This window comes from Accipiter gentilis, chromosome 12, assembly GCF_929443795.1.
Source record: "Accipiter gentilis chromosome 12, bAccGen1.1, whole genome shotgun sequence".
NCBI classification, from domain to species: Eukaryota; Metazoa; Chordata; class Aves; order Accipitriformes; family Accipitridae; genus Astur; species Astur gentilis.
Genome location: NC_064891.1, coordinates 10,312,209 through 10,333,236, shown reverse-complemented (window position 1 = coordinate 10,333,236; position 21,028 = coordinate 10,312,209). Strand labels below are relative to the sequence as shown.

Genomic DNA, 21,028 nt, shown 5'->3' with positions numbered 1-21,028 from the left:
TAACGAGTTTCTTCACCTTGCAGGTACATGGATTTCTTCCCCACTCCTTCTAATGTCACCACGGACCTCCTCTTTGAGAAAAGTGCCAACTACTTCCATTCTGAGGAAGCCCCTAAACGAGCTGCTTCCCTCATCCCCAAGGCCAAGATCATCACCATCCTCATCGACCCATCTGATCGGGCCTATTCCTGGTACCAGGTATGGACCTTGCCTTTGAGAAAAGGACAGTGAAATCAATGGCAGGGGATGATGGCCAACATCAGTGGGAATTTGTGTCCTTGAGCAAGAATGGGATTTATTGCAAGGCTTTTGCGCTGCGTAGAAATGGAAGGATGCTGAATGCCAGCTTTTGCAGTTGGCACCTGTGACACCAGTGTCATAAACGATGAAACTTCTCAGCGCTGAGCTGACACCAGCTGTAAACAAGCAGTTTAATCTCAATTACAGCTGACACTGCATAGAGGAAAAGCAGTGCTCCTCACCCAGGTAGATACACGGGGGAAAATGAGCATGGCCTAACTAGAAAATCAGAGCTCTTGATGCTGAGAATCTGGTACCTTTTCCCATCCTCCAGCATGTAAGCTGAGCAATATGCGGTGGCGTATAAATGTATGCAGTGTCTTCTAAAGTTTCCAATGAGTTAAAGAGCTGTGTCTGGAGAGTTGGGGTTGTTTTTTTTCCTCTCCTTGGAAACAAAAGAAAGCCTGTTGTTTTTCCGAGGAAACTCTAAGATGCTCTTTCTTGCCTTTTACTGAGCCCACACCTTTCCGTAACAAAGTCTGCACCGTTTAAAAAAGCTATTTTTAAAGAGACATTTAAGCATGCATGTAAAACATGGTGTAGTCATACAGATCAAGGAAATACTAAAAGCAGTGTTAAAACAGACACAAACTTATAATGTCACAATAAGCATAAAATACACCATTTCTGATACCGTTATTATGAGTTCTGCAAGGAACGAAACATGGCCTAGGGCTGCAATTTGCACCCTTTTTGACATCTCATTTGCACCTTTACAACTGCTGATGCGAGATGCAAAGCAGTAATAAAAAAATTGTGCCTACTTTGGCAGAATTTGGCTCCTCAGCTCCCCTCCCACCTGTCCCAGGAGGGCCCTTGGCTGAATGGTGGCCCCATCCTGCTTCCTACCCAGTAGAAGTGGGACTGGTGGGGAGCCAAGGGGCTGCTGTGGGCTGCAGCTGGGCTGGCCATGCCAGCACAGCTCTTGGGAGGCTTACAGCTTAATCTTCAGCATCCTTGTGATATGTGCCTAAATATCTCCCTTTAGCATCAGCGATCCCATGAGGACCCCGCTGCCCTGAAATTCAATTTTTATGAAGTCATTACATCCAGCCATTGGGCACCCTCGGAGATAAGGACTCTCCAGAAGAGATGCCTGACACCCGGATGGTATGCTGTCCATATTGAAAGATGGTTAACTCATTACCCTGCTTCACAGGTAATTTCCAACCTGTTGTTTCACCAAGCTCATCGACTTCAAAAGTCCCCAAATCAGAATGGCCTCATGATCAGAGGTGATGGGATATTTCCCACTGGAACTCTTAGCTGTTAGGAAATGCAGATTTGACAAGATCAGGTTATTTGGCAGAAGTGTGTTGATTTTTCTGTCTTCTGATGGAAAAGATGCAACAGGAAAATGCCATGAACTGTGGCCACATGGGCTTGATGGGGGACTTTGGGGTTTCCTTCCAGGATCAGCCAAGGTTGTCGAGGCTTCTGGGTCCCAAGAAACAAGCAGCTGCGGCATGAGACGTTGTGGGAAGGTTTGACAAATTCATTAAGAAAATGCCAGGGCTTTTTCTGAAAAGAAGTTTCATTCTGCTTCCCACTCACTCCCTTTCATAGAAAATTTCACATTTGTTTGATCCTGATATGGAATTAGCCTTCCTCAGTGTTCGAGCAGAAATTACTTCTTTTTGCCCCATCTTTCTTCAGATGTTTTACTGAATTGTCTTTTATAACCTTTCCCATGAAAAATTTACATAAACACATAGACCTAAAGAAAATTCCCATTGCTAAAAAAATTGTTTACAGATATGAACCTAAAGCAAGCATTTTATTACTACAAAATATATGCCTGAGCACTCTTTGCCTGTGGACATGGTCCATAGCACAGTTCATATGTCTACCTACTGTAAGAAAAAGTTGTAAAAGAGTATTTAATGAGTAAGCATAATGGACAAGTATCTCCAGAGATTGCTCTATGCGGGACAGAATTTTGTTGAAAGGAGGTAGAACTGAGTGTTGCCTATTTAGTCAGGGACCTGGGGAAAAAAAAAAAAAAAAAAAAAAAAAAAAAGAAAAAAAAGAAATAGAAGCTCTGTCTTTTTGCAATCCTCGTTTTTCTTTTTATACAATCTCAGCTGTACTACAAAGAGGAGAAGCAGGTCAATCCTATTTCCAGGAGAAAGGAGAAAGTCTCAGTTAGTCATTTATTTTCTTCTTTCATCTCTGGCCTTTCTAGTCTTTCATAAATGGGGAAGGAGTGCTGCCTAAAGCAGCTGAACCTGCAGCAAGGGCCGGCCCCAGGCAGTATTGTCCTAGGAGCAAATGGGGCACGTCTCCTCATTGGCCGCCACATCCCGACTTATTCCTCCAAAGGACAAGGGCCTGTCCCGGCAAATTCGGAGCACACAAAGGGTGCCGAACACCCCGTGCCCTGTTACCTGTGCCCCTTCTCCACCCTCACCTGGGGCTGCTGCCCCCTCTCATAAATATTTCTCTCCTCCTGCTGTAGCGAAGAGCAAGTGCAGCCCTCTTATTAAACATTCAGGGACACATTGACATATTTCTTGTAAAACCGGTAACCGCTCATGTTTCATAGTTACAGTGATTAATTTTACAAGATACACAACAAAATGCACTCATTCTTAATGAGGTGCACACAGAGAGTGCACTCACGGTGCTTACTAATGGGCACTCAGTAATATGCATTCACTCAGCCTGTGCACTCAAAAACTTAATAATTCATAATAAGCCCTCACAATAAATATAAAACACATCTGCCCAGAATAGTTATTAGTAATACTGCTTGGTACTCCCGTAGACTTTTGATACATTGTCTTAACATTTGCCAGAGGTCAATGTACCTTTACATGACATCAATCTTTAATTAAAAACAAAAAAACCCCTTTGCTAACAATTTTGCAAGCCTATATGGTTGATAGGCTGGTGGTGAGTTTCAAATAAATTGCCACGACATCACTTTTGAGCATGTAATCGTATAGTTTCTGAACATTTAATTCTAGGATATATATATGAGCTTTTTGTTCTTTTTCTTATTCCATGCCAGATTTTCTATGGACACATTGTAAACCTCAACAATATTTTCACATTCCTTTCTTATATCTTTTTCTCAGAATTCTCTGACACTCAGGTTTGGCTTGTGAGATTTAACACTTGCTTTTGAACAATGTGCACACACAGAGTGACAAGGTGCCCGCCTATACAAATTCAACATAATAAAGTAAAAGGCAAATCTAGAAAGAAGTTCATCCATATGATTATTAGCACTATACAAAGTCACATGCTAATGTAATTCCATGTTGTCACAGAAGGGAAATAATGTCATTCGTTCATTAACCTTAGTCCTGTTTCTAAATAGCTAGCATATTTAACCCTACAGTTGCTTATTATTGATGGACAGCAGCTAAGAAGTGACCCAGCTACTGTGATGGATGAAGTGCAGAAGTTTCTTGGAGTCTCTCCTCACTATAATTACTCTGAAGCTCTAACGTGAGTCTGTTCCTTTATTATCAATTTGCCCTATGGGATCACGGTGTACATCCCCTCCTACCAAGATCACTTGATCGTTAATTACAAGCAAAGAAAAACCACATTACAACAATGATAATTTTGCAGAGTCTGGGGGTTTTTCTTAAAGTCAGTTTAATGCCCGTCCAGTTTTCCCTTAACTTGCATACATATAATATATTACAGAATTTAACTGCATGATTGCATGCATTTCCACATGCAAACTCTACTTTGCACAACATACAGAACAAATGACTGCTCAGTATTTTGTATTAGATGAAGAACAAAGGTCCAGATTCACGTAAAAAATGTCTGCTAAGTTTGAGTGTTCGGTCGGAGATGTCCAGGACTTGTTTTCTCTGGGTACCTAGTTTTGCTTTCATCGCCGCACTGTTTAAAATGTACGTTCGTTTGATGTGAGTTGTGCATGTAAGAGTTCAGCACACGTTTGCATATCAGACTGTTGAACCTTATGACAGTCTCCAGAAGCTGAAGACCACTAAGTGTCAGGCATGAAAAGTTTGGCTTAAATGTTCTTATCACATTCAGATAGGAGTCTAATGACAGAGAGTGGATTAGAAGCACTCAGTATGATAAGGTTCATCTGGTTGCATGGTTTCTTTGATTGTTTGCTTTAAACATGGACCAAATATATCATTCCCTAATCCCATTTTCGTATATGGTTCAGCCGATTCTACTGACCTTTTACCTGGAGGTAGCCAGGCACATGGCACAGCAGAATTCAATCTGTACGCTTGGTAAAATTACAAGTTACTAATAGTAGATCAGATCCCTAACCTGGAAGTGCCAGGCTTAAGCGCAGCACCTGGAGCATGGGGAGAAGCTCGTATTTGCCTACGAAGCACAAAACCCTCAGACTGAGCAGCCTGAGTGTTCACGGCCTGGCGTGTCGGTGCCCAAACTGCAGGTGCTCTGCAGGAGCCCACATCAAGGTCTCCTGAACTTAGGGAAAGCCCTTTGATTGACTGCCCGCAGCCTTGGGTTGGGATCTAGCAAAGGCAGCTGTGATAAGCCTGGATCACGTTTCTCATCCTCGTTACCCGGAGGGTGAGGCTTTCCCCATGAAAGGGGATTAATGGCCTGTGCGGCACTCTCTCTTCCACATTTCTCAATTCCCCGCAGGAAGGCAGAGCTTCTGCAGGGGCGGGAGTGGGCTGAACTTCTCTCTCCCCTCTTAGTCCGGCAGAAAATTGTAAGAGGCTTTTGCACTGAGCCTCTCCGTGTGAGGAGCATCATCTCATTCCAGCCAGAAGCACTGGGCTGGGAGAGTCCTGGGGTCTCCATGGGCTGCGGCGGAGGTTTTTCCAAGTCAATGTGCAAGCAGAGAGCACAAGCCTGCGCGTGGGGTGGGAAGCAGAAAAGCCTGTACCTCAAATTCCCTGCAGGCTGGTACCACAAAAACTGGGGGAAAACGAGACCACGGACTTTCCACCTACCCTACACCGCCTCTTCTCTGCCTATGATTATTGTTTAATGTTTCCTCTGCTGGCACGGTTATGGTTATTCATATAATATAAAGTGAGAGTTGAGTGCTTGTTGTTCTTTAGGTCTTAAGAATGTTCCTCTGCCAAAATCTTTTTCTAGAGGAAAAATTTTGGATTTCGGAATGTAATTTTTTAAGTCATCGCTTTCCGAAGCGGTTGAAATAGGGGAGGAATTTGAATACACAGCTGAACTACTGATGTTTGAACAACTGCTGCCACACATCTGCAGCGCCTTCTGCTAGGTTTTCAAAAATACACACCCACACACATCTATCTTCCTTTCTGTAACTAAATTAAAGTCAGTGGAGTCACACACCAGGAAAAAAATTTGGCCTCTCATATTTGTTTGGACAGGAAAAAGGGATTGTAAACAGATCTATAAAATTATGCAATCGCTGTTTAGAGGCATCAAGAATGCAAATGTGCTGTGGAAGCACACACTTCTGTACGGATTTAAGATGGAAGAGAAAAATGCATTAAACAATGTAGTTGCTTTATGGTAAGACTGTCAAAGTAAAAAAGATTGCATGGAATCGTTCCTAGTCATTACTGCCTAATAACTGTATACCACACATTTTTAAAGTTGTCACAAAACAGCCTAAGGACCCAGTCCTGCAAACACTCGTGAGCAACAAGTTCATCACCCTGAGTAATTACGTGGCTGTCTTATAGGAAAGTAAAATCAAGCCAGGCAGAAGGAAGGTACTAATCAGAGCCATGGAAAGAGAGCAGAGGGGAGACAGAGGCAGGGCTCGGGCATCTGGAGAGAAGCGCACATCACGCCGGATTAATAAGAGCCACAGCTGAGATGGGCAACTGGGTCGTTGCTTCTTACACACAATGCTGAAGAGGACCTAGATCCAGACTAGACATAAGGAAGACGTTTTTTACAATGAGGGTGGTGAAACACTGGTACAGGTTGCCCAGAGAGGTGGTTGATGCCCCATCCCTGGAACCACTCAAGGCCAGGCTGGAGGGGGCTCTGAGCAACCAGATCTAGTGGAAGATGTCCCTGCTCATTGCAGGGGGGTTGGACTAGGTCATCTTTGAACGTCCCTTCCAACCCAAACCATTCGATGGCTCCATGACCTGCACTTTTTATGAGAGTAGTGAAAACAAAGGGGGGAAATCAACTAATGTTGCAAGGCTTTTACACATAATGCCATCAACAGAAAGGCTTTGGGATCCCTGCGCAAAGTGCTAGGAGAGGGAAACTTGTCAGTGGTCTTGATGAAGTTCCCACTACGGCACTGAAGAGATGTTTCCTACCTCTTCCCCCACCCATTCGTTTTCACAGGCAGTAACCAAGGGCTTAAATTTTTTAAGTATCTGAACTTAATGAACAGAAACCTAAGACACATGAGACTAAAGTCACAAAAGACCTTTCCTTTTAATCACAGAATGGCCCTACCGAAGCTCCACTGACTGCTAGGAAGATGTATTTCATGCCCAACACCCTCAGATGACTCCCAGTCCGGGGTAGCATGGGCCAGTGGTTCCCTTCTTCCTTTGTTTTTCTCCATGGGCAGCAAAGGAGGGAGGCAGGACAGAGCACGGCTCCGGCAAAGGGCTGCCAAAATGCCGCTGCCTCCAGCCCGGCGCATCACGCCACGCTCTGCCCGCAGAGGCAGCTCCACATCCAGCCTCACCGGGGAGATTTCCCTCATTTTCCCTCATGTGAACAACAGGATGGAAAGGAAAACACAGGATTAGGGGAGCAGGCTTAAGTAAATGTTTTCTCTTGGAGTGCTGCTACGTTCTGTCAGGGTATATGAGAAAGATCCTCACAGTGGTGTGGCTTGGTCCTGCCCTCGCAGCCACCTTCCTCACCTCTAGCGTTGGGTACCAACCTCTGCGAGGTGGGGTGGGCGTACGGGTGTCCAGCTTCAACCCTGCTTCTCCCACAGGCTTACTCTGCAAGGGAAGAAAAGGTAACTGGGCGTGGAGGAAAGAGTTCTGCTGAGTGCTTTTAAAAGCTCACTTTTAACTACAGCCTTAAGGCCATCACTGTTTTTAAATAAATACTGCCATTGTGCCCAGTTACGTTTTCAGGAGTCTTGAGAGCTTCATAATACCTGAACACAATGGGTTGAATTCAGCCGGAGCTGTCTTACCCTCTTTTCCCCTACCCAAATTTGCACATTCTCTTAATAATGTTCAATATGCTCCTTCTGAGGCAGAAATATTGTTTGGGGCACAGTTTTGCAGTTTTCCTTTTAGCCAGTACACTATATTGCTGCTTCTCTTGGGAAATTAGTGCAAGCCAGCTAAAGTACTTCACCATGCAATGAGCAGATGGAAAAGGCCAAAGTAGCAATGAATCCATCATTGATATATCCATTTAATCAATGATTTATTTCTTTATAATTGATACAGCTACTGAGACAATTTCAGAAACAAGGGTCAGGCCTGCAATAATAGGCTGAGCAAGAAAAAAAATATGAAGAAGGTTCACCCTTCTCCAGAAATTAGTTCACTTATGTACAGCAGCAAATTGCAGGTATACCTGTGTCGTACGGATAGACCCAGGGCAAAAAGGTAGTCTGTAACTAATTAACTCCATGTTCCAGCCAATTATACTTCATCCTTTTCAAACATTTGCTGAATAGCAGAAATACGAACCTTTTCGATGTTTTATGCATGCTGCAAGTCCCACAGCAATAAATTCAAAACTTAACACTGCGTGTTGTTCATTCCTTAGTGAGTACGTGTTTTAAAGCCTTAATCTAAAATTCCTATACCTTTGAATTTTAGACATCAAAATCAAATTGTGTATTTCAGATAAGACTGCTAAGACAGTGTTTATGCTATAATGCCATCTTTGGAATGAAAGTGATATTTAGATCTAATGATATGGAACAAGCAACTTCTCAGGTGCAGTTAAATTATCAACAACCAACCAGCAGTTCCTTTGGTAGACCTGCACGCCGCTTATTTCACTCAAAAATGAACATAAAACATTTCAACATTCTATTTCTCATTGTTTTGTAGTCCTGCAACAATCACATGCTTTTCTGTATAAATAGACTTAGGGATTGAGTCTATACCTGTTGAAGTCAGCAAATAAATCCGCTTGCCCTTTTTAACCCCTCTCACCTTGACAGTGCTGACCTACAATAGCATCAGCTCCAGCTGGCCGTACAGAGAGCTTTCCTTCAGCACAGGTGATAATGTCCTTGAGACTATAGCGCATCTAATTCCAGGAAAAGAGCTGATTAGTCATTTTTTCAACAAAACGCTCTTTGTTCAAGTGTAAATTGATCAAAAAATTAGCATCCCACAAGGATACAAGGAACAGTTTGACATGAATAAAATCCCTGACCAAAACCAGACAATAAAATGTGAGACAGTCTGGAGTGGGGCTGTGTAAAATCCTTGAGACTGAGGCTCAGGACCTTGACTGGCATCCTATAGATCAATGCTTAAAACTTGTACCCTATATTGCTGGACAAGTAGAATAAAAATTAGCTAGTGTAGGCAAAGCAAAATGTGAAAAACTTTTTGCCTTGAGCCACTCCCAAGGCAAATTTGTGGAAAAAAATAAATTCCCAGAGCTTTCACAAGAGGGGAAAGCTGTTTCCCACTCTGTCCTCAGTATTTCAGTCATTTAGAGAGATATGTGTAGCAATAATTTTTGGCTAGCACTGATGCCTTAGTAGCTGGGAGATTCTTCTGTAGTGAGGTCTTTCAAAAAATATAATCTTCTATAGGTTTGACCCTCAGAAAGGCTTTTGGTGCCAGTTATTGGAAGGAGGGAAAACAAAGTGCCTGGGAAAAAGCAAAGGTCGAAAATACCCACCAATGGACCAAGAGGTAAGGGCTTTCTAGAGATTTAAGTTAACATTTTTTTATATTGACCTTGTGTTTGACTCCTAAAATAAACATACTGATTTATCCGTTTGTTTTTTTTTTTTTTTAAATTGGCTTGATATTTTTAAAAATCAGAAACTTTTAATGAGCTTTGAATGACAGGATATTAATTTCCCCCTCTTAAGAGCCCTTCTCTGGGAGCAGTGCATAGCTCCTGGGCAGGAACGCCTGCCGAAATCTGCTGTTGGGTGGGTTTCCTTCTTTGACTGTTTTGTTTGTTTGTTTTTTTCCACCCTTCTCAGTCTCGAGCGTTTCTGTCAAGCTACTACAGAGACCACAACGTGGAGTTGTCCAAGCTGCTGCACAGGCTGGGGCAGCCCCTGCCTTCCTGGCTGAGACAGGAGCTGCAGAAGGTCAGGTAGCACCCAAGGGTGGAGGACCCAAATAAGGACGATTTCCTTCACCGTCAGACCCCTTGCTTCTCCGACTCACTTGTGATCATCAGTAGAGGACCTCATGAATAATGCTCTTTCTATAAAAAAAAAAAAAAAAAAAAAAAAAAAAAAAACAAAAACAAAAACCCAAAACACAAAAGAATAAAAAACCCCAAACCCGACAACTGTTTATATGCACGTGCTGACAGTTACTAGCATCGACCCCTTTTGTCAGCTTCCAGGAAATAATACAGAGCTACGTGGCATTACTCTTTATCCAGACCGGATTCGTGCATAGCGTAGTTCCTCTGTTCACACCAGAAACTGTGTGCAGGACGGATTGACTTCAGTGTACATGACAAATTGCAGTCTGTCAGGACACGAGCAAAGGATGGGAGCATCTCTCGCTGGACGGTGAGGTTGGTCATCCGCTGGTGTTTTCCACATTCCATTTTGCTGGTTTTTCCCCCAACCCTGCAAGTTTTCCTGTCGTTTTATAGGGGGATATTCAGCACTTTGCAGTCGGGATCCCTAATGGTTATGATATGTATAGTATTAATGCACCATCATTGCTTTCTCCCTAGAAGGAGGTGGGCTAAATTCTCGCCTAACTTGCTTCCCTGGGGTTCCTGTAATAACTGATGGTAGTCTGTGCTCTTTCTTCTGTTGGGTTGGGGTTTTTTTCCCTTCACAACAAGATATAACCTGATTTACTGGCGTCATGTGGGTTGTTGAGGTGCAGGCAGCAAGGTGGCCCTCCTCCCAGGTCTTGGTGAAATCCATTACCTGTCTTTTGGCCATGGCTACTTTGCCACCCTGATAAGGTTTTTCATCGCATCTGTTGGGTTCCTACAGCAGCTGTGACAGAGCTCTGAGATGTGAAATCATATCAAATATTTTGTCATAATGCCATAGGACTCCTTAAAACACTACCAAAGTCTTTTAAAATCTAAGCAGCCTGTGCAAGCAGTCTACTGACAATAACCCAATATCAACAACTTTTTTCCTATATGGAAAGCAATATTTTTGCTCTGAAGCCTTCAAAGTAAGAAATTGGGTTAGTCATTTAGGGTCTCATTCTGCAAGCTATTACAGAAAAGAAACTTTAATGACCAAAGGTAATTGTTAAGGTTTGAAAACAAACTACAGTCTGTTGAATAAACTCTTTCTTTTAATGAAGTTGAAAAGACAAGCGCATCCACTAAATAGCACATATACGTATATGATGGATGTGTTTTTATGCCTGCATATCTACCTACTGTATATCTAGATCAGACATAGACTTAGTTTTAAATGTCTGCTTTTTGTGCCCATAAGTAAATGAAAGGGTGGTTTACCAAAAACATGATATTGTTATGAATTGCGCTTTCTTCTTAGATCTGTGTGGGCAAGGTCGACAAGACTGGGCAGAAACTCGCTGGGAAATTTAAGCTGAGGGAACAAATACCATTTAGGCATTTTAGCCTCGTAACACTTTTTCTCAAGAAAACAAAAGCTGGCAAAAGCTTTGCTACATGTTCTTTATGCAGCACAAAACAGAGTAGGTTTTAGTTTTCAAACTTCCCCATCTTAGTTCCCAGGCACAAGCTATTTCAGGTGCTGCAGAGGCTTTGTGCTTTCCCCTCCCCATGAATTTGATACTTACCTCCTAGCTCAGGAGACAGAACTGGACGCTGAGGTTGCACCATTAATTCAGATTAGTGAGAGCTAGCCTCGGGGAGCACAAATCAGTGCACATCATAGACTATGGTATTCAGGAGCACTTAAACAAATTAATTTAGGCTTCAAACCAGTTGATACATGTAGATAGCTATCTTAGCATTTCCAAACGCCTAAATCCTGAGACTGCCTGCCAAGATCATGACACCAGCTTATTTCAGATTGACAAGTCCAGTGCTTCCCAGAGCTATCCTAGTGCCACCTGTCCTGCTCCCAGCTCAGCAGTGGCACCACCCTTCTGCCACACTGCTTCTTCTCACCTGGCCTCCATCACTTCTCCTCCACCACTGCCCATCTGAACGTGCCTGGCCGCTCCTTCCCTCCTCAGCGTTCCAGCCCTTTTCTCAGTCGCAGCACTGCCCTGGTGGAGGTCCCTCATCCGTGCGAGACCCGGCACTGCCCTCCTTGGTCCCGCACGTCCAGCCCACGGGGTTTGCACAGAGGAGAGGCTGAGGTGCAACCAGCACCCAGTCCCCGCACGGCCCCTTGGGATCCTGCTCTCCACCTCGGCCCTCGCTCCTTCTGCAGGAGGACCCCCAGGAGGGGTGGGAAGAGGACAAGGACAGGTAACCCCTGCCCAACAGCTGCCGGTTGCCGCAAGAGCACGGCATGCCCAGCCCCACCAGTGCTGCACCAGCCTACTTGCAGAAGGATGTACACGAACGTACGGGAAAGCCCGAAAGCCCAGTCTCCTGTTTGCTTTTAAATATTGAAATGGGATTCATTTCACATAAGTGAGACATCTACTTTATTTTATAGCTGATGAAGGGAAATAGCACTTCTAGGACACTATTCATCTCATCACAAAGCAGACTTCTTAAATGAGTGAGATTAATCTTGCCTCTTCCTCTCTATTGACTGTAAAAGGACAATAGACAACTTGTTCAGGGGAAGAGCTTGGCTGTATAGGTCTAAAATTAGGTGAGCTGAAAAGGAGATGGTGTTTTATCTCACAACTATAGTTGTTGAAGACAAGAGGGAGCAGGGAGGGTCTCAGGGAAGGGTCTGATTTTGTTTTGGTTTCCTGAAGTAATTTTTCTAGTTCTCCTATTTCGACCAGGAGGACTCTTCAAAATGAGTTAGGGCAAACTAAATGCCAAATAAAACGAACCTTATGTGGGGGGTTGGGGCTTTTTTTTTGTTTTGCAGGGAGTGAGGGGGGGAATCAGTTACATACTTTCTTTCAAATTCACACTCTTTTACCTTTTAGCATTGATAATGCCAAAGATGACTAGTCTGATGAGAGTTTTGCATAAGTAAGGCTTGGTCACAGAAGAATACCTAAATCAACCATTTGATAAAATTTTAGCTGTTAATATACATTAGAATTGGCTCATCATTAATTAAAAGATGACTTCATAACTTCTTGATTAAAAGCTAAGTAAACATGAAATTGGCTTCAGGAGGTTTTCAAGGAAATGAGACAAATACCGTAAAATCTGGAAAAGTATTTCTTGTTCTTACCTTTTCCGTTAGGGAAAAAAAAAAAAATCTTTCCAACTCTCAGCTCTGTAATAGCATCATGTCCTTAAAACACACTGGATATTTTTATACTTCATTGTTATTTTTTAAGTTTGAATGGGCACCACATTTGCAAGAGATCTCGTGTTCCATTGAAAACTGACATTTGAATTGACTTCATTATGTGTCATATAAAGATGAAATAACACTATTTCAAAGTTTCATTCCTTCCACTTGTAATAGGACCCATCAACACAGAATATCTCTGGACCACCGTATTATAGAGGTGCCTTTGTGAACTAGCTGTAAATGATCTTGATTTCTTTTATGCCTTTCATATCACTGACCATGTAATTGTTGGGATTCTTAAAGACCAGCAAAACAAATGCAATAAAAATGAAACATTTATTCATGGCAAGGGGGCTGTAGCTGGGAAAGATAATGCTGGCCCTTCTTTCCTATTCATAAGCTACAGGAATCATCTCCACAATACCTCCATGTGGTGCAGGCTGTAAATCAATAGGAGTTTTACACGCTGGAGGGCTGCAGCTGCAGTTTGCTCCCATTCCCCTGGAAATACGGATTCCTGCAGAGGTTTGAAGGAGCCTTGCTGCACTGAAGACCTGACCTACTGCCTGTGGAGACCGGTGGGAGTCTTCCTATTAATTCCAGCAGACCCCAGTTGGCCCCAAAGAGCAGGTTTCATAAGGCACACTCTGTGTGGTTCAAGCATCACGTAGCCTTCTAGCTGCTGGAAATCCGTCGCTAATTTGATTTCTATCACCGAGCGGCAATTTTGCCCCCCCCCCCCCCACCTCTCTTGGTCAGTGCTCTGCCATGGTTGGAGCTTCAAGCTGTGTCCCACCTACAGCCCCCCGCAGGGCTCCAGCACTTCTGCTCTTGCCGTGCCACGCAGGTCCCTCTCCGCTCCATCCTCCCGCCTTGCTGGCTACGAGACACGGAAAACCCTATGGGCCAGACACAAGCATCAGGGTCTATGGCAGCGCATTTGATGATTAAAGCAGGACTTTGGCCCTCAGAAAACCAAGCTTGTATAATCGAGGTTGTCTTCGAGTGAGAAGCAATCAGAACAGAATCCAAAACCTTCTAAATTATGCATTGACCTCTCAAGGTCTAAAATAAAGTTGCCGGATTAACTGCTCATAGATGTTTTCTAATAAAACAAATTTTCTCTCTGATAGGGAATCAGACTGCCGAGTGTCCCCAAAACAAATTAAGATGGCGGAATTATAAATTCTTGGGGGAGGAAAATGTTGCGTAATGAAAGCGCTGATGGGTCCAGACTCTCTGATGTGATAATAAAGCAGTGGGGACGTGTCCTGAATACAAAAGCAGAAGCTGAATATCTTCTCCCCTTTCTTCCCCCTCCTCCTTTTCCTTCCCCTTCGTGTTAAATTTTGTGCCAGCGTAGTGCATCTGAAAAGCACACGACGGGCAGAGCTCGTGAGACAGGGGAACATTATTCATCTCCAGAATGACTGGCCGAGAATAAATTGGGTGCAGGGTGCTCATTTCCCCTAAGCTGGGCCACCTTAAAATTAGACATCAAGTCCAAACTAGTCATTTAGTTCCCATCAGTAGCAAATTATGTTTATAATGGGTTTAAAATTGATGTTTATAATAGGTGTGTGAGCATGTGACAGCTGTGTAAAACAGGTACAACACAGGTATATAAATCAGCAGAGACTAAGTGTCTAATTTTATTGTAGTTAAGTAAGATTAAGTTTGCCACTGGTGTCAGGAGAAGCTCTCTTTGCACACGTGATTTAGCTTTGCCATTTTAGCTCTTGGATTGCAGTGCCATCTCTCTCTTACCAGTGGATACTCTCTTTGATCATCTCACGTGATCACCTCACTATGTTTATCCTCATCGATATCGGATCACGAAATCTAGCTTTAACAGTCAGTCTGTCCATCGTTATATTAGTTCATACAGCTAGCTCTGCTTACATCTGCCAGGAGTTGTTGCTTCAGAGACTTTTTTTGATTTAAGTGTATGTTCTTAGGATAGGAATTTCCCTGTCAGACAACGTTTCTTACATTGTCTTTATCTTCTCTTTTTTCCTCCCAGTTCATCCTTTTAGCGTGACTGCAAAGGCGTGGACCTGTCTATGGATTCGATTCCTCCATCACTATCCTATCTAGAAAAGCTACCAAAAATAAATAAGGATTTGCAAGCGACACAGATTCTGAAGTGTTCAGTGCTCCAGTGACTGGATAACTTTTATAAGACTTATTATCATTTCTGTAGTATTTCAAAACAAAAGACACCCTCTTGATAGAGCTGAGGAAAAACTTCACTGTCTTGCCCAAGCTCTTTTTTTTTTTTTTTTTTCTTTTTCTTTCCCTTCCTATGTGACGACAGCAAATCCAGTTGAACAAACACTTGGTGTTGAAGAAAAAGGAATCAAAATAAATTTTGATCACTCAAAGTATTTTTGTTGTGGGGGGTGGTGAGGGAGGCCAAAGTCTGTATTTGCTGGAATTGTTTTAAAAAATTGATGTGCACACACCTTATTATTGGTTCTTCTCACTGCCGCAGAATAAACACTTCTGATGGTGTATTATAGAGAGCACTTTTCTTCTTTCCTTAAATCCTCTTTCCCATTTTCTGAGCCAAAATCTGATCTTCAATAACCTCTGCCATATATTTCAAGTCGTGCACCGACTCAGCTTCTTCTGCTTCGGCAACTCCTCAAGGCTTTCCCCTGTCCTCAACACGGCGGCCCTGACGCCGTGGGATTTACAGCACCGGCTGCACCGATGCTAGAAGTGCCATCGACCTCATCCTCTGCCTCCTGCCTCCTCCTCCTCCTCCACCTCCCAGGCAGGGATCATTAATTCAGGCAAGTCTGACACTTCTGTGTTTGTTACGCCGCGTAACGTGCATTTACGGGCCTGCCTTTTCAAAGTATTACCCGCCTGCGCTCAACGAGAGGTGTGGATGTTCGGACAGCCCTACATAAGCTCTTTCTCTAATTAACACACCAGGCTTTTTCTCTGCCCTGTTTGAGGAATCTTAAAAGGAACTGATTTCAGCTGATGCAAATTGCCTTGAAGGTGGCTTAAACCCTGTGCTCAGAATTACAAGATACAATTTTTTTTTTTCCCCTAAGATATCATAATGCTTTCACTTTTTATTTCAAAATATTCATTTGTTTTACAGATCTGTGTCAGAAAGAGGTTAAATCGTATCAGAGTCAAGGATTCTTAGTATAAACCTTACACAGTAGAAAATTACGCCTCACTAGAGCTTTTATCATTAAACAAATCAGAAATGACATTACAGACATATTAATACCAGTTTTGCCTTCTTTCCGGATCTGCTTGACACTTTCAGACAAGGGGGATGTGGTAGGTAAAATTTTCAAAATAATTTAGGACTTTAAGTCTGTTTTCAAAAAAATTCCTTGTAAGCCCTTAAAAACTAAAAAGCAATCAGCTTTCTATCATAATTATTTGTTATCAAGTGAGTCAGTTAGGCACCCTTAAAAGCCCTCACAGACATTCGCCTGTGTGCTGCTTTGGGTCCCAAATGCCCTTATACAGCTATATGAAGAGATTACTGAAAAGCAAAAAAAAAAAAAAAAAAAAAAAATTACAACCAGTTTTTTCCTGTCACTCACAGATCCCTGTCCCTTCTTGGTCACCTCTTGTATTTCCTTTGTTCTCCCTGGGTAGGAAAGGAAGCCATGTGGAAATCACGGCCGAAACCCACCAATGAACCTGAATGGGTTTTGCCTAAAACAGAAATCTTTCCATGCTCAGTCGAGTTTCCTGCCTGAATCTTATTTAGTAAAAGGATAGCGGAGTTCTTCCAAAGATTTACCACTTCTATTAAGTTCATTAAGGTTTGCATTTTCCCTTCTAGCTTCTGGAATCAGACTGTTCCCTCCCAGACTACTGGAAACCTAGAAGCAGTAAATAAACTTCTGAGCTGATCTGTTTGTGAAGAGGGCTTTTTCTATATGCAGTTTGAGAGAGGAGAGGAAGGCTGCTTTTTCATGCATGTAAATATCCAAATTCCAGTTAGAGATTGATTTATAGAATTACAGAAATTAATTCTACATGTAATTTATACTCATATTTCCATTCATGAAGAATTAAAACTTGCTAGTGAAACCAGATTGATATTTGCATTTCGGCCAGCTGCAGCTGTTGGGTGGGGAGAAAAACATTTAAAATATCTAAATAAACCCATATCTGCCACTTCGGGTCTACAAAGCCGTTTGTCCTGATACAGCTAACTCTAACCAAACATGGGCCACTTTTATAGCACTCCTATTTCTTTGGGAATAGGAATGTGACATGTTAATGCACAAACCTGTTTTCATCACAGAAGGTCAACTAGCTTTATGAGCTGGTAGTTAGAATCATCCCTCTTTTTTTTTTTTTTTAGAGGTTATTTTCAGCCAGAGGAAGGTCAGCAGTGGGTGGAGTGGGATTCCTTAACCTAACTTGCAATTCCATAAAATCTATGGGGGTTGAAAAATGCGCTTTATAATTTGGGAGATAATTGCATGCCATTCAACTGACTTTGTACTTGCCACTTTTCTAACTCTGGTGTATGCTCTGCTGTCTTGCAGAACTTATCTGTAAGACACATTCCCTGGTGGGTAATTTAACTTCCTTTCATAGTATGATTTGAACTACAAGAAAAAGCTGGATATATGAGGGGATGAGTTTTCACAGAACTTACTGTGAGGCAGATATTTATTTACAGATATTTTTCTTTAATACTCTTTTGTTTCACTGCATTTGCCTTGGCCAGGGAATCATCTCAGTATTAATTTGCATGCCCTCCAAAGACACACAATTCCCATTAGCACCAATGACAATTAAATATTCTCATGAAGGAGAGAATAAACCCACCAACAGCAAGTGTTATTTAATGACATTGTAGTTACAGCACATCTTCCTGCAGAGCTTTGTGTAATCGCACCAAGTAAGCAAAGAAAAATTGTTCTGCAACGCGAAGCATTTAAAATTTCATAAGCAATCTAGTTAAAAAAAAAAAAAAAAAAAAAAAGGCAAAAATCACTTTTCAGGTACCACATAATGGCTAGGGACTGGAATAACCCCAGTGATTTTACTGATATGAAATTCCTCATGCACTATGTAGCTGGAGAGACGTTCAGATCGAGATCCAAAGGCAAACTTGCTATTGCTCAGGTTCATTTCTGGGCAGGGAATCTGTGCCTTCCAGCAGCCTGAGGCATATCTAAGATGGCACACCACAAACGTGATTTAAGACGTCCTACATTTAGTGCCCTGGCTGTTTTTGGCAATCTATGTCTCTGTTATCAAGTGATTCCCCCTCCATACCCAGATGTAAAAGTCACCGGAGCGGTTGCTTAATGGTCATGTCTAAATCCATGGACTGAAGGTGGATCCCTTTCTGCGAGGGTTGGGAAGGAGATTAAGAGCCTACCAAGTCTCTGAGAGTTATCACATCTACTATTGCATGAGATTTCTATGCTGCACCTGGCAATAAAAAACAATATGAACTGAAGCAAGGGCTTTTTATACAGGAAAATAAAAATATGTATTGAAATAGTCTTCACTTACATTTGTTTATTATGTGGATATACAGGGCTCATGAATTTTTTATTTAAGGAGAAAGTTTCCAGTCTTAGATATTTGTTGTTTTCTCTCCTCCTAAAAGGCCTTCTTCCTTGCCATACTGTACCCTGCTTCCTCACCATTTCTTCCCACCTACCCACCCTCCTTGGGGCTACTTCTCATCATCAAGATCTATTACTTTACCTGTAAGTGTCAATACCAGCTGAATTTCTTTCTGTACTAATTTCTTCTGCTCCTAGCTTTAACAGAGGAAAAAAATGTAAATCTCCCAAGTAAGCATCATCTTTCATTTTCTAAACCATACTCACTTTAATTACTTTTAAATATCCTAGTTAATTAGGACCACGTGTACTAGGAGCGTGCTGAGGTTTTCTTTGATGTTGCTAGCTTTTCTGAATTATTTCCACACTTTTCCAATTGTTCAGATGCCCAGTATCAATTCAGGAAACCTGCTCCATTTTGAAGCAAGGCAGAGTTGGATGGCACCATGTGTAAATACGCCATCGTTAAGTTGGGAGCTGCATTTAAATTATCAATTGTCTTCTTAAGCAGGAAGAACAATTTTATGGATCTTGGTCCATCCTCTGCAGATTTCAGCTATTTCCAGTAACTGCCACACAGAACAAAATAAAATTTGTCAGCTGCTCGGAAGGGGAGAGACTTGAACCTGGAGACTTAATTCCATTCAATCTTCTTAAAAGATATGATCCAATACTTCAAGATAAAAACATTGCCAGCTTAGGAAGATACAGGGAAGCAATCCAAAGCAGCCGGAACGATCAGAATGGACAAGCACCTTAGCGCAACAGTAAAACTCATTTTTCCAAAGCTCAGAGGCACAGCCAGGAAGCCACTTCTTTTCTTTCCCTCCATGTTAGAAGATCTGGCTGAAGAAGAAATATTTCAAGGCTTGCGTGGATGACTGTAGGAAACTATAGTGTAAGTGCTATAACACAGACCATGTTGTTGTGGTCTTTCTAAAGCCCATTTCAGGAGAAGCAAGGGGTTTTTTTCCCTCATGTGGGACAAGCCGAGACACAAAATTTTGACAGACGTGTTTTATATCGGTAACATCTTGCAACAGTGTTTTTGGTCTGGCGTGGGAAACATCTGTATAATGGAGAATTTTTACGACCACAGGAGCCTGCTTGGCAGCTGAAGGTTTTAGTGTGGATCCTAAATCACCGTTTCTGTAGTGCTGCAGACTTCTTTTCCAGAATAGCTCTATATTTTCGTAAATCCCAAGCACTTTTACTGAAGTCTTAGCACGTTCATGTAACAGAGCCAACCACTAATCAGGCAACAAGGTGAGTTGTGCAGAGAGAAAGCATCCAAAAAAATCACAGAATCACACACTAATAACCACATCCACTCCAGCCCCACAGGAGAGATGTGCATGGCAGCCAAGCAGTGATCCCACAGGAAAAAGAGGATCAGGGCTGAACCCACCGTCCCACTGCAACCGGTGAAAGAAAGCTGTGCACACTCTTTAAACCCCAAAAGGGACGTGTTCACGTGCCAGGCTGGCACAGAGGACCCCCCCAGGCCCAGAGCTGCTGTAGCTGGTCCTCTGCTCCATCATCACTGGTGATTTTCACAGGTTGAGTCAACAAATGGGCTTAAAACAGAAGCAGAAATCAGAAAAATGCTCTGAAGGTTATTTTGTAAATCAGGAAAAAAAAAATGCTTATTTTAAAGGGAAATCCTCAAATAAGATAATTGTGTATGCTCTGTGTTTATAAAATTTACACAAAGACCTCACTGGCTTTACAGCTCTGACTCATCTAAAAACTAGAGCTATTAGAAATTGTCAGAAAACTACATGCTGTGAAATTTATCACCCTTCTCTCTGCAGTCAATCGCTGATACACCTGCACATGGGCCTGTCAGTGCTATTTTCGTGCCAGTCATTACGCTGCTCCTTTGTAAAAGAGAAATTAATTTTTGTCCTCCTTCAGAAAGACCACCCCAGAGAATTCAGCTCAGGGGAGAACTAAGTGAAGCATTTACCAACGACCCACTCTTTGCTCTCTATTTCCATGACTTCCAATAAGACATCATTTGACAAAATACGGAGTACTAAAGTAGAAATATCCTTTGCAGCCTTGTCTTTCCCATGGACCTATTTAATACTGGCACATTAAACACATTTTTATTTTACTCATTAAACAAGAAGAAATCTGGACACTTAACAGTGACACCATAAAGACATTATAAAATTTGGTAACGTGCAATAGAACTACTTTCATAAATGCCCAACCTTCAGTACATCCATTTTCTGGTTTTCTTCCAATGATAAGTTTTGCACTCTTGTACCTTCAATTACAAAGCTCAGAGTCAAAATGAAATGACTCATTTGTCCACAGATAATTCCATTTCATTTTGGCTGCCTTTTTCATTTGCCACCTGTTGATTAATTATCTTAATAATTTATTCCTTCATAGCTTTGTTGTTTTTCCAAGACAAGTTGAATTCTGGGGCAGACAGCCATCCTTCTTCCGTGTAATAAAAGGGCAAAGGAAAACGCTAGAGTTTCGTGTGTCTGGATTACAGGAATCCTTCCCACGACACTGTCCTACCTGCAGAGGCTGAGCACTGCGGGAGAATATCTTCTCACACCTGAGTAGGAAAGCTAGGAGCTCCAGTGTGGACTAGGCAGTTCCTTTGCTGCTTTGCTAATAATTGTCACCATAATTAGAGATGTGTTAATGAAGAGGAAAC

The 21,028-nt window shown here is 42.3% G+C and overlaps 1 protein-coding gene across 4 annotated transcripts in view; it reads left to right on the top strand.

Moving 5' to 3' along the window:
* The window catches only part of LOC126044922 (bifunctional heparan sulfate N-deacetylase/N-sulfotransferase 4), a 107,325-nt gene extending 92,078 nt beyond the window's left edge, over positions 1–15,247 (top strand). Inside the window, exons 10-15 of one of the 4 annotated variants that reach the window (XR_007507828.1) lie at positions 24–198; positions 1,289–1,459; positions 3,647–3,756; positions 8,990–9,092; positions 9,392–9,937; positions 14,796–15,247. Coding sequence is in view for 2 of the 4 variants with exons in the window: in XM_049815322.1 (XP_049671279.1) it covers positions 24–198; positions 1,289–1,459; positions 3,647–3,756; positions 8,990–9,092; positions 9,392–9,511 (679 nt within the window). In the remaining 2 variants the exon portion in view is untranslated. Of the gene's footprint in view, positions 1–23; positions 199–1,288; positions 1,460–3,646; positions 3,757–8,989; positions 9,093–9,391; positions 10,691–14,795 lie in introns of those variants that run through there. The other 3 variants (XR_007507827.1, XM_049815322.1, XM_049815323.1) reach the window with 3 other exon arrangements.
* The last annotated feature ends 5,781 nt before the right edge of the window (positions 15,248–21,028 follow it).